At 49.2% G+C, this 16856-nt stretch overlaps 1 protein-coding gene across 11 annotated transcripts in view; it reads right to left on the bottom strand.

The window, feature by feature from the left end:
• The window catches only part of DEPDC5 (DEP domain containing 5, GATOR1 subcomplex subunit), a 57270-nt gene that overhangs the window by 12928 nt on the left and 27486 nt on the right, over nt 1-16856 (bottom strand). For 4 of the 11 annotated variants that reach the window (XM_083417529.1, XM_083417532.1, XM_083417533.1 and 1 more), the window contains exons 24-33: nt 16269-16366; nt 14979-15044; nt 12254-12437; nt 10891-11051; nt 10343-10460; nt 9758-9925; nt 7293-7512; nt 6191-6327; nt 4733-4862; nt 1757-1819 (exon numbers count right to left, since the gene is read on the bottom strand). In XM_083417529.1, the coding sequence (XP_083273655.1) occupies nt 1757-1819; nt 4733-4862; nt 6191-6327; nt 7293-7512; nt 9758-9925; nt 10343-10460; nt 10891-11051; nt 12254-12437; nt 14979-15044; nt 16269-16366 (1345 nt within the window). The remainder of the gene's footprint in view (nt 1-1756; nt 1820-4732; nt 4863-6190; nt 6328-7292; nt 7513-9757; nt 9926-10342; nt 10461-10890; nt 11052-12253; nt 12438-14978; nt 15045-16268; nt 16367-16856) is intronic. The other 7 variants (XM_083417531.1, XM_083417539.1, XM_083417530.1 and 4 more) reach the window with 3 other exon arrangements.

Raw genomic sequence — 16856 nt, 5'->3', positions numbered from 1 at the left:
CGAGTTGAGAGACAATCTGTTTTTTGTTTTCCCAGAGGCGTTTCAATTCACACCACAGCCGAGTGATTTGCAACCTTCATTATCTTTCTGAACACAAGAAACCCTCCTTCAGGTTATTTAAGCAGTTATTTAAGTTCTATTGACTCTTATTTCACTTTGCAAGAAGGCAACAAAAAACGATTAAAAAGGGAGGGTGGGGGAAAGAGGAACGAATAGCGTCATTGCAGCCCCCTCCCCGCCTGGGGACGGATGGCTTCCTGCAGGCCCATCTTATGTGACACCTCCCCGCTGCCCCGCACTTCACACCCTCACACCCTCCCCCCTCACCACCTACATGACACTGTCTCAGCAGCCAGGAGGAACAGATGCTCTGCTTGGAATTGCAGAGCCAGCCTCGCCCTGGATCTCCTCCAGCCTTCTCTGAAGAGGAACGAACAGCTCTCATTATATATTAACCGGTACTGCATGTTCCCAATGGCACTTTCATCCTCCCTCCACCTCCTGCAATTCCAGCATCCTATGCTCTCAAAACTGTTAGAAGCAGGTCACGCACCGAAAAAAAAGGTCTTGCCTGGCCGAAGAAGACGGTGTGAGCCTCCTGGGATGCAGAACCCTCAGGGCCCAATAGGAGAGAGGACATCAGGCCAGCGGCCTATCTAGTCCAGCCTCCAGTTCCTCAAGGAGGCCAACCAGTTGCCCCTTCTGGGAGACCTGCAAGCAGGGGATGAGTGCAAGACGAGTCTCCCTTTCTGTGGTTTGCAGAAACTGGCATTCAGAAGCATCGCTGCCTCCGACAGTGGAGGCAGAGCAGAGCCGTCATGGCCGGTGGCCATTGATATCTCGCCCTGACCTAGCCACTGTGATCCACGTGATGGTCACCTCCAGACTGGATTATAGTAATTCGCTCTACGTGGGGCTGCCCTTGAGACTGACCCAGAAACTCCAGCGGGTGCAGAATGCTGCGGCGAGACTCCTTACGGGGTCCTCGCTGCGAGATCACATTCACCCAGTGAATGCACTGGCTCCCGGTAGAGTACAGGATCAGGTTTAAGGTGCTGGTTTTAACCTTTAAAGCCCTATACAGCCTAGGACCCTCGTACCTACAGGACCGCCTCTCCTGGTATGTCCCACGGAGGACCTTACGGTCTTCAAACAAAAACATCTTGGAGGTCCCAGCCACAGAGAGGTTAGGCTGGCCTCAACCAGAGCCAGGGCTTTTTCGGCTGTGGCTCCGATCTGGTGGAATGCTCTGCCACAAGAGATTAGGGCCCTGCGGGACTTGACATCTTTCCGCAGGGCCTGCAAGACAGAGCTGTTTCACCAGGCCTTTGGCCAGGGCGCAGCCTGACTCTCTCCTTTAGCAATTTTCACAGAACTCTAGCCCAATGGTTGCCATTAATTTGATTTGAATTAATTTTATAATGAAATGATTTTAGAATGTTGTATTATTTTATTGTTGCTAGCCGCCCTGAGCCCGGCTTCAGCTGGGGAGGGCGGGATATAAATAAAAAATTATTATTATTATTATTATTATTATTATTATTATTATTATTATCATTATATCCTTATTCTCCTCTGTTGTTTTGCCTGACCCTCTTTTAAAGCAACCCCAGCATCACTGCCTCCAGTGGGAGGGAGTTCCATAGGAACCCAGGAAGAGGAGAACAGAAGTGGCAGCAGAGGGAGAGATAATGGGGCTCCGCTAAAAAGACCAGCTGCACACCAAGGGACAGCAGGGGCCTGTCAGGAAACTGACCTGCGTGTGGAAGGCAGACGCTGTGCGTGGGCTCCGGACATACTCCACAAAGAAGGTCCCGTCCTGAAGGCATCAGAGCAAAAAGCCGTGGGTGGCAGCAGCAGGAACAAGATGGGGGAGGAAGGCACACGTTTGCGCAGAACTGTCACCATCAGGAAGAGGAGGAAGGGCAAAGGAGGCGGCAAGGAAGGGGGAGGAAACACCTCCAGCACCCAGGGAGGGGCCTCCCCCAGGGTGAAAAGAGCAAGCACTTTGAAGCACCGCATGCCGGGCCAGGAGGGCTTCAACACCCTGAAAACAAAGTCATTAGGGATCCATGCACCCTGGGAATCAAAATTCTGCACTGAAGAAAGCATGAGTCTGCAGCATGCTTGACCTCTGCATCTTGAATCTGCTTTGCTTGCCACGGGAAGAGCGAAATGACACAGATGCTTCTTGCAGGCATTAAACATCTAACTCCACCATTCCTCTGGTGTCTGGGATTTCGTCAGGCAGCTCCCACATGCTTTCCTCTCAGGCATGAGGGCTAGAAACTTGCCCTTCAAACAAACGGACAAGCAAGCAAGCAAGCTGTGATTCCAAGCAAACCAAATTTTGTGCTCAATCCCTGTCCACATTCTGGACTTTTCCACTGCCCTGACCACAAGGTCCTAGCATAACAGCATGGGGGCTCTTAATTTCAAGAAGCAAGGAAGGTTGCATAGCAATGGGAAGGCATGCAAAACACGCCCGCTTTCCTGCAAGCACATCATCCGTTCAAAGTACGGGGAAGGGGCGCAAGGGGGTGTCTTTCCTGGAGCGGGGAGGTCTACTGTATGTTGCCAAGGGAAACCCACAAGCAGGACTTGAGTACAACAACAGCGCTCCCCCCTTCTGTGGTTTCTAGCAACTGGTATCCAGAGGCATTTACTGTCTCCACCAGTGGAGTGAGAACATAGCCTTATCCCCCTCCATCGATTTGTTGAATCCTCTTTCAAAGACTCTCATAAGCTGTTGGCCATCATTGCCTCTGGAAGTTTAACTCTTGCGTGAAAAAGGACTTTCTTTCACCCATCCTGAATTCTCCAACATTCAGTTTCACTGTATGCCCATGAGCTGCAGCATCTCTCCTTGCCATGCATAACTTTATTTCTCAGTTTCACTGGGAGGGTGGAGTTTCTCCAGGTTTTTCACATGTGATCAGGAGAGGCCTTTGCTCCATGACGGTGCATCTAATGCCTTTCTTGGTGCAGCAGTTTCCTAGATACGCAACCTGGGTCTAAATAGCCAAGGTAACTCCTAGCATGGTGTGACTAAGCATGGGAACTGCATTAACTCCATCTTAAACCTTGCCTGAGGCTACTTTGCCAGTTGGTAGCAGAAGCAAGGCACTGGGTTTCAGCTTCAGCCCATTCTCTGCGATGCACTTTTAGAACTCCCAAGAGCTCCAATCCTCTGCCCTTCATAGAATCACAGAATTGTAGAAATGGAAGGGACCCTGAGGATCATCTAGTCCAGTGTTTCCCAACCTTGGGCCTCCAGCTGTTTTCAAACTACAATTCCCATCATTCCTGACCACTGGTCTTGCTAGCTGAGGATTATGGGAGTTGTAGTCCCAAAACAGCTGGAGGCCCAAGGTTGGGAAATGCTGATCTAGTCCAATACCCTGTATTGCAGGACTATGCAGCTGTACCCATATGGCAGTGGTGGCCAAACTTGGCCCTACAGCTGTTTTTGGACTACAACTCCCATCATCCCTAGCTAACAGGACCGGTGGCCAGGGATGATGGGAACTGCAGTTCCAAAACAGATGGAAGGCCAAGTTTGGCCACCACTGCCATATGGGGATCGAACCTGCAACCCTGGCACCACCACGCTCTAACCAACTGAGCTATCCAGGCTGACGATGTGATCAGAAAAGGTATAGAATGCCAACGAATTCAGCTTATTTTAATTTCAACCTGGTTAACTGCTCCGCACAGCCGATAGATCACAATGAAACACCAACGCAAAGGCCCTTCAGCATGGCAAACATTTACAAAGGCTTGGGAGGACGGCTGTCTGACGTCCTTTCCAAACCGGCTCCCTGTTTCACACCTGCACCCTCTCTCCTTTAAAGGATGCACAAATCCAGGTAGCCTGGCTGACCCAGAGAAACTCCCCGTCCACCGGTGTTTTTGTTAAGTTCTGAAGAAGCCAGTGTAAAACCAAAACAAAAACACAGCAGCTGGACCAAGCCAAAGGGACTGGATGGATTCTGCTGAAGTGGAAGGGCTGCAAATAGTTCCTCACAGACACTCGTTTGCACAAGGCTACGTACACATGTAAGAACACAAGAAGAGCCTGCTGGATCAGGCCAATGGCCCATCTAGTCCAAAGAGAAGACAACCACAAGCAGGACCTGAACGCAGCAGTGCTCTCCCCACTTGTGGTTCCCCAGTGTACTGCTTCTGACAGAGGAGGGAGAGCACAGCTATCGCCGGCTTGCAGCCGCTGATGGTCTTGTCCTCAGTGAACGGGACAAACCCCACTTTTAAAGTCATCTATACTGGAAGCTGTTACAGACACCACTTAAGGTTCCTCATTACAGTGGTACCTCTGGTTACGTACTTAATTCGTTCCAGAGGTCCGTTCTTAACCTGAAGCACCACTTTAGCTAATGGGGGCTCCCGCTGCAGCTGCATCGCCGCGCGATTTCTGTTCTCATCCTGAAGCAAAGTTCTTAACCCGAGGTACTATTTCTGGGTTAGCGGAGTCTGTAACCTGAAGCATATGTAGAAGCATATGTAACTCGAGGTACCACTGTATGTCTCTTTATGCTTTCCTGGACGGTGTGGTCAAACCCTCTGGAATTCCCTCACACAGACAACAGAGTCATGACCCCGCATGGAGCGAGTGAGGCTACAGCTCGGCTGGAAGAGTTAGCAGATGGGTCCATGCCAGCAACATGCATGGGGCAAACATGGCCTCTTGGAAACCAAGAGGCCGTGTCCTTACCTTGCGTGGACTGTCCACATACGTCGGTGTCATGGCCATGCTGCTGCTGCTGTTCTCGGCTGGCTGGCTGGAGCTCTTCCCAGCAAGTGCTGCTGCTGCTGCTGCTGCAGCCTGCTGCTCTCCCAGGGTCCTGGAGAAGAAAGTGTAGGCAGAACAGAGGGATGAACTCACACTTCTTATTTGCGGGAAGTAACCCCAAGAACAGTTTGCCTGCCCACTCGACCCTTTCAACGTGCATGTGTGTTTCTGTGCAGAATGTGGCCTGTTGCACAAAGTCACGTCGGTTGCTCTGGTTCAGAAATTATTGATCTGATGTGGAGAGATCTTTTCTATATGTGGAGAGATCTTTCCTATTCTAATTACCGTTTTTTCGCTCTATAAGACGCAGCAGACCAGAAGACGCACCTAGTTTTTGGAGGAGGAAAACAAGAAAAAAAACATTCTGAATCTCAGAAGCCAGAACAGCAAGAGGGATCGCTGCGCAGTGAAAGCAGCAATCCCTCTTGCTGTTCTGGCTTCTGGGATAGCTGCGCAGCCTGCATTCGCTCCATAAGACGCACACACATTTCCCCTTACTTTTTAGGAGGGAAAAAGTGAGTCTTATAGAGCAAAAAATACGGTAATTCAAGAGGGTTCTGGAAACTTCTCTGCATGATACAAACAGGTGCAATCTGGAAGTTTCTAGCTGACACGTAAGTTCCTATTCTGCCTGAAACAAGCAGAAGGTTCATGATGTTTGGGTTATTCCTTCAGAGAAGCTGAGCACAGCTGGTTTAAACTGGTTCTGTTATCTCTTTCTGTGAAGGTCATGCTGACTATAATAATAAGGCCAGAAGGAGCCCGGGACTCACTCTTTTCTATCTCTTTTTCCTTCTGCTGTGGTGTTCTGTACATAGTACGCTTAGTGTTAAGGTTTTAGTCTTATTATAAGTCATTGTTAAGTTTAAGTTAAGTCTGCTGCAACTGGATTTCTTATGGACAGTGCCAGTCCTGAATGTATTGGATTTGTGACCGTTATGCTCATTTGCCTTCCAGTAGCAGTAAAGCTCTGCTGGATGGAATATTAATTGCCTCTAGTCTATGCCTTTAGGAATCCAGCAACGTGTTTTAGATTTTACTCTGCTAATTATACGCTGGAATTTGCTCTGGATCAATATGAGTAGAATTCATGACACTCTTTGAACAAACATACAGAAATTTATTATTGTTAACATAACAGAGAGATAATTTAAGGATCTTTACAATTTTTTAATATGCACAGAATAATATGTGTTGAAAAACTGGAGAGAGGAGCTGAGGGAAGTCTGGGGGTGGGTGGGAGGGAGGGTTTTTCTTGGGGAGGGGGGAAATGAAGATGATATGTTTTTGATCATTTGTTATGTTGAAATTCTTAATAAAAACTATTTTTTAAAAAAATAATTCATGACACTCAACACATTGCTTAGCGTCCCAACTCACTTTTGGCTGGCTTCCATCTCCAGCAGAGCCGAGAGCGCAGAGGTCCCCTTCTTACCCAGAGGGGGAGGCCCGGACGGCTCCAAAGAATGAGCGGAAAGCGGACCCGCCATCTGCAAGCCTTTCATAGTGGTCCCTTTCTAAATGGAAAGGGATCATTGGGGGGCAATGGAAAGGGAAGAGGGGGAAACACAGAGAGAAAACAAAAAGGTCACAAGAACATCGTGATCTGACTTATACTACGTCAAGAGTATTGGTCTGGCTAGCTCAGTACTCCCTACACTGGCTGGCAGTGGCTCCTTAGCTTTTAAGGCAGGGAGTCTGGATATGCCAATAGAGACTGAACCTGGGACTTTCTGAATGCAGAGCCGGAACAGGAGCCTCCCAAGTTACGTGTGTTTGACTCGCATGCAGCCATGCATACGTGCAGCACTGGGAAATCATTAATCGGTTTAAACTGCAAAATGGCGCAAAAAGAGCGGGGAAATGGTTAGCCTTGGCAACTTCAATCCCATAAGCCTTTGCACTGACCTTTGAGGCCTGTGGAGAGTTGGGAATTTGAGAATGGTTTATAGGGAGTGGTTCATGCCAGTCTGGTAAGTGCTGCTGGTTTTTTAAAGGTTTAAGAGTTTCCAGAGGTTTAGAGCATGTTTCCGGGCTTTTTAGAGGCTGTTCCCCACTATACGCAATTTCATGCACATGTACGTTACCTGAGAATGTAAATCCCATGTTGTGGGGAGAGCCCTATACTCTACCATGGAGCCACAGGTATTAAGTCACATGATGTTTCAGTAGCTCTTCAACTGTAGGACTTGTTTAGAAAAATCCCTCCTCAGCTCAAGTCTCCACTAGGAACTTGTTACATCAGTTTTATACCTGTTTGACTCCCACGACTATTTTAATTTGGCAAGGGTGTGGAGAAAAAGCCCAAGTGGTACAAAGACTGACGAGCATCACAAGCAGGTAGGCTCGCGAGGGAGCCGGGGCTGGCAGCAGCTCCCTGCCAAAAGTCAGCACGCTGGCCGCAAGGCCCCGATACGCCTTGCAGAATGTGTGAACGGGCCCACAAAAATTCACAGAGCGCTGGCTCAGGTCACCGGCTCACCCGGATCATCCTGTCCGACCGATGGCGCCTGCGGATGCGGTTCAGCCCCTCCACAAAGCGGATGAAGCCATCCAGGAGCTGCCACTCCTCCTCGTCCGAGCGAGCCTTGCCCCCGTAGACGTCGCAGTGCGCCTCGCCCTCCATGATGCGCTTCGTGGCACTGATGCAGGCCGGCAGCAGCAGGAAGCGAGTCCGCCAGAATTTCAGCGACTCAATGAGACTGGGGGGAAGCCAAGGGGGGTGGGGTGGAGAAACACATGGAAATCATAATGTGCGTATGTCTTTGGACAGTGGTGCCTCGGGTTAAGAACTTAATTCATTCTGGAGGTCCATTCTTAACCTGAAACTGTTCTTAACCTGAGGTATCACTTTAGCTAATGGGGCCTCCCACTGCCACCGCGCCACTGAAGCACAATTTCTGTTCTCATGCTGAAGCAAAGTTCTTAACCCGAGGTACCATTTTTGGGTTAGCAGAGTCTGTAACCTGAAGAAGAGGAGAGTTTGGATTTGATATCCCACTTTATCACTACCCAAAGGAGTCTCAAAGCGGCTAACATTCTCCTTTCCCTTCTTCCCTCACAACAAACACTCTGTGAGGTGAGTGGGGCTGAGAGACTTCAGAGAAGTGTGAGTAGCCCAAGGTCACCCAGCAGCTGCATGTGTAGGAGCGGGGAAGCGAACCCGGTTCACCAGATTACGAGTCCACCGCTCTTAACCACTACACCACACTGGCGTCTGTAACCCGAGGTACCACTATAAAGAAGATCCCAACTAAAGATTAGGAAGAACTTCCAGATGGTGAGAAACATTCGATACTGGAACAGGCTCCCTTGGAAGGTGGTGGACTCTCCTTCACTGGAGGTTTTTAAGCAAGAAATTGGATGGCCATCTGTCAGGGATTCTTTGGCCATGATTCCTGCCTTGTAGGATGAGCCCAATTCTAAAATTTTCTGATTCTATGTCATGTACAGCAAACGTCTGCCAAGCTGCTCAAATTGGGTTAAGTATCAGTCAACCAAGCTTGCAAACATATTTTATAGATTTCTACACCTCTTCCTACCCATCTGTGCTCACCCCTTGCAGCCTGGCAGAAAAGGAGGAGCCAAACTCTCATGCTACTTCAGAGTTTGGGTGCCAGGAGGGGATGCTTCCTGGCCACGTGGGGCAACCAGGCAAAGGGGCTGCTGGCCAGCCTACAGCCCAGAGGTCAACATGGCTCCCTCTGGCTGCACACAAGAAGATCCCCATCAAAGCATCTCCTTCTCAAGCTTGATGCTGGAGCTGCAGCGGCTGTATTGGGTTGCTGCCATACTCCGGAGACCAGAGTTGTGGGGTTTTTTAAAAAAACCAAACGAAGCAAAATAAATCTGTTACATTAAAAAAAGGTGCAGAGCAGTCACAACCAGAACACACACAAATCCAACACAAGTACGTTTTCCATGCAATATAGGGAGCAGCCAGCCAGACACAGACAATTTGCCCAAATAACTAGGAGAAAACAAGATTAAAAGTATCAAAAGAAACACTTTTATGTTGCTTTAGGAGTTCAACAAAGGTCCGTATAGTAAAAGCTATGGTTTTCCCAGTAGTGATGTATGGAAGTGAGAGCTGGACCATAAAGAAGGCTGATCGCCGAAGAATTGACGCTTTTGAATTATGGGGCTGGAGGAGACTCTTGAGAGTCCCATGGACTGCAAGAAGATCAAACGCATCCATTCTTAAGGAAATCAGCCCTGAGTGCTCACTGGAAGGACAGATCGTGAAGCTGAGGCTCCAATACTTTGGCCACCTCATGAGAAGAGAAGACTCACTGGAAAAGACCCTGATGTTGGGAAAGATGGAGGGCACAAGGAGAAGGGGACGACAAAGGACAAGATGGTTAGACAGTGTTCTCGAAGCTACAAACATGAATCTGACCAAACTGCGGGTGGCAGTGGAAGACAGGAGTGCCTGGCGTGCTCTGGTCCATGGGGTCACAAAGAGTCGGACACGACTGAATGACTAAACAACAACAAAGGAGTTCATCCTATTCTTCTGAGGAACTGATATCGGACACAGCTGGAGATCAGTGTTAAAAACTCAGATATATAAGCTAGGTACCAAATGTCTCCTTAAACCAGGGTTACAGTTGCCAAAACAGAAGTTCTTGTTGCCATTTTGTGGCCGGACGGCTCAAAAGTCCTATTTTTCAATGCAACTTTTTGGTTCCTGAAATTTGTTCCGATCATGCAGATAAAATATCACAGGCAGAATTCTATAGGATGTGTTGTTACGTGTGTGAAAACAGGGAAAATCCAAGGATCCCCAGGCATGCACCTCCAGATGGTGGAGACGTCAGGCACCATCTTGGCACTCAGGTATCTTCACTTGGTCGCAAGTGGCCGATAGCCAGGTGCAAAATGCGCCTGGTGAATTTCAAACGTGCCTGGAGAGCACCAGGTCACTGAAGGCTGCTCAGCACTTACCTGAAATCCTCTGAACCTGCGGAGCAGATGTACTGGTCCAGGTAATTCCACTTGTATTCCTCTAACCTCTCATGGGAAAACTCAACCCAGCAAGAGACAAACTCAGAGTCAGAGTGGGAAGGGCACAGGCTGTAGGTGTAGTTTATCTGGGCTGATTCATACGGATACCTAAAGAGAACAGAGAAAACCTTGGCAACTCAAACCCACAAGCTTTTTTATTTTCATATTTTTTAAAGCCAAGCAGCTAGTCCACATTGGCACTAGAGTTCCATCTGAAGATCAATACCCAGAAGATCACCTCACCCCCTATATATAACGAACCAAACACTGTGCCTTGTAGGAGAGGGACTTGTTTCGTCATCCAAGATGGAAAGGAGAAGCGTGGGAGGCTTGGAAAGTGTATGGCTGGCAACGCCCTTGCGCTATGGTTCCCAAACCTGGAAACCTCATGCAAGGGATTCTGACGGGTGGGTGGTACAACCCACCTCTCAATCAGATTTGACAGAAGGAAGAAAGGATGGGTTTTGGCCCACAGAGCCAAAAAGGGTCCCTCACTCCTGATCTAAGGCTGCCAAAGTTACTCACTTTGGCAAATACCGAGTGACGGTAATGATTTTGTCCTTCAATATCACTTTGTGGAAGGTGCGGCCCATGCTCAGCCAGTACTGGTCCTCCTCTTCAGCCCGGATTCGTGACACGAGGCCTGGTTTGTAGGAAGGGTATCATAAATATATATATATATATATATATATATATATATATATATATATATATATAAAATATATCGTAAATAAATATATATACCGGTATATATCAAAGTGGTTTGCAGCAATAAAAACGCAGAAGCATTTTAACTCTGTACAGTAGGCTGCTTTCTACACATGCATGCACCGCCACTATCTCTCCCCTCCTTCCGGCAAGCCAGAGACACAATCGGAGTTCAATGACCCATCCCAGCCAGGCAAAAACAGGGGTGTTGCACAGGCACAGCCTGGGAAGAGGGCTGGTCTCCCACCATTGCTCAACTGCATTTCCAAGTCAACAAAGGGCTAATCTGAACTCATTAATCTCCCTCCTTAAAATGGAGGAGGAGGAGGAGGAGGAGGAGGAGAGGGTCTTGGGCAGGCTCTCACCTCTGCTGTACAAGGGGCTGCTGCTGAGAGGCGGCTGGACGGCTGCAGGTGGCTTCTGAGGCTTGCTTTGCACGATGAGCTGGTAGCCCTGCATGAGCCTCTGGCATATGAACTCCTCAAACACTTGCTGGGCCGTCATCTGCACACCTTCCTCGTCCCTCCTGAGAAGGGAAAAGGCGGGCAGTGAGTTAGTTGTCCCTACCTCAGGCAGCCAATCAGGCACCACCCTCTTCCCACAGCAGCCAACCAGACGGCTTTCTGCATGAAGGGGGAGGCTGGAAGATTCAGGAAGTCTTTCTTTACACAGTGCATAGCTGGACTGCGGAACATGCCGCCACAGGAGGCAGCGATGGCCGCCAGTTTGGATGGCTTTAAAAGAGGATTGGGCATACAAACAAATTCTTGTCTTATCCTTATTTTTTCTAAACATTGTTAGGTGAGCCTCCCCAAGTCCCCCCGTCTGATTTTCATTTTACCTCATCTTTAGCAGTTTCATATATCATAATTTTTAACCATTTCCCCCCCTCACACTTAAAGGGTAAAGGGACCCCTGACCATTGGGTCCAGTTGTGACTGACTCTGGGGTTGCGGTGCTCATCTCGCTTTACTGGCCAAGGGAGCCGGCATACAGCTTCCGGGTCATGTGGCCAGCATGACTAAGCCGCTTCTGGAGAACCAGAGCAGCACACGGAAACGCCGTTACCTTCTCACCGCAGTGGTACCTATTTATCTACTTGCACTTTGATATGCTTTCAAACTGCTAGGTTGGCAGGAGCAGGGCCCGAGCGATGGGAGCTCACCCCATTACAGGGATTCGAACCGCCGACCTTCTGATCGGCAAGTCCTAGGCTCTGTGGTTTAATCCACAGCACCACCCGCATCCCTTTATCACACTTACTTTTACCACAAAAATCTTCACATTTGTATTGTTTATTTGTGTTATAAAATGAATAAAAAAAATTGGGGGGAAAAGAGGACTGGGCAAATTTGTTGGGGAGAGGACTACTGACAGCTCCTAGTAATGACAGCTTTGTTCTGCCTCCCCAGGAGGGGAGAGGGCTCTTGTTGTTCAAGTCGTGCTTGTGGGGTTTCCCAGAAGAAGGCATCTGGTTGGCCACTGTGAAGGCAGGAGGCTGGACTAGATGGGCCATGGGCCTGATTCAGCAGGGCTCTTCTCATGTTCCCCACCAGGGGCACTACCTGGAAGAAGCTGGCCTGGCCGTGACCCCCCTTGCCCTCCCAATTGCTTGCCATTTCTCCAGCCACTGATGGCCAGGCCCAGCCTAGCCCAGCCAGTTCAGCATCCCAAAGCACCCAATGGGACAGGGACAGCTCTCCGATTTCAGCCACAGGGTAAGCGTACCTGTCCAGATCTGCTTCGGGCAGCAGGTCATAGCACCCTTCGGTGTAGTCGTTCTGAAGGCTCTGGCGGTCCGGGAAATAATCCGTGGTGAGGGGGAGGCAGGCGGGCGTGGTAAGAGACTTCCAGTCCACCCCGACTGTACAACAGAAGCCTGGCACTACGGGGGGAGCAGACAGCGTCAGAACTGCCTCGTTTCGTCACCGGGCGGAAGGCAATGGGGGTGGGTTGGGCATCAGTGCGAGGGAGGAAGGAGAGAGAGAGAAAAAGAGAGAGGAGGAGGAGGAGGAGAATAAAGTGCCACAGAAGCAAAAAATGGGAAAAGGGAAGGAAGGAAGGAAGGAAGGAAGGAAGGAAGGAAGGAAGGAAGGAAGGAAGAAAGAAAGAAAGAAAGAAAGAAAGAAAAAGATAGATTTGCATGGGGCAGGAGAATGAAAATTGTTCAGGGTGGGAAAATGAGGTAAGAGGAGGGGTCGAGGAAGAGGGGAGGAAGGTAGGGAAAGAAAGACAGAGTTTGTTAAACAACACAGTGGCCATGCCGATTCACTCCCATCATGCAACTGGGAATAAAAATAAAGTTAATTAACAGTTCAATTCGCCTTTCGATTTGTAAACTCAAACCAATACAGCAGCTGCAGGAATTAAAGAACAACAACAGCTATTAAAAGCATCCCGAGGCGAATGAATGAAGAAGTGCAGGACAACACCCGTATTCCAAGCCCAGGACAGGAGAGGGGGAAGACCCTTCCCCTCCTGTGTCAAAGTGCCAGAGAAAGAGAGGAGGGCTAAGAGAGGGCAGCAGAGCGGCCTGCACCCAGCAGAAGTTGCACACTCATTAGAGCAGCAGCAGCAGCAGCAGCAGCAGCAGGAAAAGGAAGCATGGGAAAAAATTTAAAAGGAAAGAATGAGCAGCACAGGGAGGTAAGAAGGGATCTGGGGGAAAAGTGAAAAGGGGGATCTTGCCTGGAATGGAGTGGTGGGTGGAACTGGCAGGGAGGCCGGCGGTAGGAGGCACCCAGGCCAAAGGCAGGCAGAGCCACCCAGTAAGAAGGCAGGCAGACATGGGAGGATATGGTTGGTGGCGCAGTGCCCCCCCCATTTCACCCTAAAGGGGAGCAGCTTCCAAGGAAGCAGAGCTCACAGGATCAAAGCCGCCAGTTGCTCCACACTCTGGGCATGGGCTGCATCGAGGCTCCTCTCGGCCAAAAGCCCCTCTGCATCCCCAGCCTAGTGGCCAGGGAAGGACATTCTTTGCACCTTCTGAGCCAGCTGACAGGTGCAGAAGGAGGAGACGAAGATGGGGGACTCATTTCCCCATAGTGCTCTCTCCCACACTCGAGATGTGTATGTCTGGCTCAACAGCATGAAGGACAGAAGCCAATCTAAGGGGAGAACCCGGGAGAGGGTTCCTGGGGCTCATCTCCTGCTAACAAGGGTTGTCAGAGTAGCTACTTGGGCTGGTTCCCACATCCATGAGGGAAAAGCACTCTACACATGCTCAGAGACTTCCCTCAAGTCCTACCTATGTTCCAAGGCTAAGCCATCAAGGGCAAATTCCTGCATCGGAGTGAGCCTCGCAAGACACTCTGGGCTTGGCAGATATTATTGATCACAGAAGATGGGCACAATAAATCCAAACAGAAGGCAAATTTACACGGAGACCAACTTTTAAATGGCAGGCAGATCAAGCCCTAGGACCAGAGTTTTTCGTTGTGGAGTGGGAATTGTACTCAGGTTCCTGAGCATGAGCAATCTAGCTTCCCTCTTTCCATCCCAGGGCACAGACTGTGCTCTGGTCTCCACCCAAAATGGCTGCAATTTGCAAGAGCCTCACAGCTCTCAGAGGGGGAAACGTGAACAACAATCATAGGCCGCCTAAGCAAAATCCTTCCATTTAAGAATTTTGCAATTGACTCTGTGATTGAAGAATTGCAGCCCTCCGATAAAAGAGTCCCGCAAAGGACACTGAACGGGCAACCTGGCAAAGTCTGTGCAAGAGGGTACAGCAGTTTTCTCCATCCACTTCCAAGCCTCCTCAAGCATTTGAAAAGGAGATGTAAAACTGCCTCTTCATTATTACAAGGACTGTCCAGCAACTTTATTACGTCTGCCTTCTAAAAGATTCAATATCAAGGCACTCAATTGTGTCAAGGAGAAAGCTTTCCTGTATGTGGGAACAGAAAACCCAGTTAAGTATGTCACCCTGTTCTTAGAATTAAGACATGGTGAACCCAGCAACCCAGACGGGGTGCCAGGGGGGGAAGATAAGGTCCCAGGAGGGGGGTGCTGCCTCCCCCAACTTCTCACAGGTCAACATTCATTAGTCTAACAATACATTTGCCCTGCTCGTGGTTCACAGATAGTAAATGAGGAGACAGTCAAACAACCCTTTGCACCATTTCCCTTACCCAGGCAGATTTATTTTAACACTGTGGTTAGTATTGCTCGCTCTCAGACAAATATTCTGGGATGTTCCAGACAGCTGAAGATCCGGTCACTGAGCAACCAGAAGCCTTCCTCTGTGGGACTGTGTCCCCACAGCTTCCGTATGGGAAAATCTCAGACGGAAGGAAAGCCCTATCCCAAAACTTACCACTTTGGAGAGAGGGAGCAAAAGGAACTGGAGGCCATCGGGAGCCCTTGGGACTCTGGAAGTGCTTCTCTCGCTTTTGCCCTCATCTACACAGACCAACCTCCTCCTCCCCAACCCTGTCACCACTGCTCTTACTCGGATCTGGAGAGTTCGAGACGGCGCTCTCCAGGGAGTCCTTGTTCTGGCTCCGGGCATTCATTCCTGAAAGAAGGGGAAAGATGTCAGCTTGCATTTCTCAGTACAGAGAGTATTGATCTTATGTGTAGAGATCTTTCCTATTCTGATAAACTCAAGAGCAGTGGCATAGCGTGGGTTGTCAGCACCCGGGGCAAGGCAAGTAATTTGCGCCCCCTAACCCGTGGATTTGCGCCCCCTAACCCTAACCCCCAGATGTTGCGCCCGGTGCGGCCTGCCCCCCCTGCATCCCCCACGCTACGCCACTGCTCAAGAGGGTTCTGGAAGCTTCTGGGAGCGTCTCTGTGTGAAAGAAGCAGAAGGTTCATGATGTTTGGGTTATTCCTTCAGAGAAGCTGAGCACAGAACAGAAACTGGTTCTGTTATCTCTTTCTGTCAAGGTCATGCTGACTATAATAATAAGGCCAGAAGGAGCCTGGGTTTCACTCTTTTCTATCTCTCTTTCCTTCTGCTGTGGTGTTCTGTACATAGTACGCTTAGTGTTAAGGTTTTAGACTTATTATAAGTTATTGTTAAGTTTAAGTTAAGTCTGCTGCAACTGGATTTCTTATGGGCAGTCCCAATCCTGAATGTATTAGATTTGTGACCATTATGCTCATTTGCCTTCAGTAGCAGTAAAGCTCTGCTGGATGAAGTATTAATTGCCTCTAGTCTATTTTCTTGGGAATCCTGCAACGTGTTTAAGTTTTCACTCTGCTAACTATACGCTGGAATCTACTCTGGATCAATATTGAGTAGAAATTCACTGACAAAAGAGACCTTCGCCATGACAGGAGGTGCAGAGAGGGCTTTCGTGAGCCACAGAACATTTCTAGTTCAGCCTTGTGTTCTCTCAGTGGCCAAACAGATCTTTCAATGGGAAGAAGCCAGCAAGCAGGATTCAAGCACAAGAGCCCTCTCCTCTCCTGAGGCTTCCAGCAACTGGGATTCAGAAGCATTGCTGCCTTTGGCCGTCATGGCTAGTAGCCATTAATAGCCCTCTCCTCCATGGATTTGTCCAATGCTCTTTTAAAGCAATTTAAGTTGGTGGCCATCACTGCGTCTTGTGGGAGTGAGTTCCACAGTTTAACCACGTGGGCACTAACTGCAGGGACATAATGTTCACAGCCCTTGCAATTTGCTCTTCCACGACGAACACCCAGACAGGTGTATGCTATGGGTCAGTTTTGGAACAGGACAGCATCATCACCGAAGCCCTCCCGCCACCCGCCTCGTGCCAACCGTTATCACCTGTGGCATGGCTGCCAGTGAGCTGGTTAGAGTAATCTTCCATGCCACTGAAGCTCATGAAGGAAGTGCCATCATCTGGATGGTGAGAAACTCCATGCCTGGAGAGAAGGAAAGGAAAGCGTTTAAAGATAATTAAGAGTAAAAGGACCCTCGTACCTACGGGACCGCCTCTCCTGGTATGCCCCACAGAGGAACTTATGGTCTTCAAATAAAAACATCTTGAAGGTCCCAGGCCACAGAGAGGTTAGGCTGGCCTCAACCAGAGCCAGGGCTTTTTCGGCTGTGGCTCCAATCTGGTGGAACGCTCTGTCACAAGAGACTAGGGCCCTGCGGGACCTGACATCTTTCCGCAGAGCCTGCAAGACAGAGCTGTTCCACCAGGCCTTTGGTCAGGGTGCAGCCTGACTCCCTCCTTTGGCAATCTTTACAAAACTTTAGTTTATGGTTGCCATCAATTTTCAATTTGATCTTAATTAATTTTTTATAATGTTTTATAATGTTGCACTATTTTAGTGTTGTTAGCCGCCCTGAGCCCGGCTTCGGCTGGGGAGGGCGGGATATAAATACAATTTTTTATTATTATTATAT

Source organism: Podarcis tiliguerta (assembly GCF_965153285.1).
Source record: "Podarcis tiliguerta genome assembly, chromosome: 16".
In the NCBI taxonomy this organism is placed as follows: Eukaryota; Metazoa; Chordata; class Lepidosauria; order Squamata; family Lacertidae; genus Podarcis; species Podarcis tiliguerta.
This window is presented reverse-complemented; position numbering and strand designations above follow the sequence as displayed.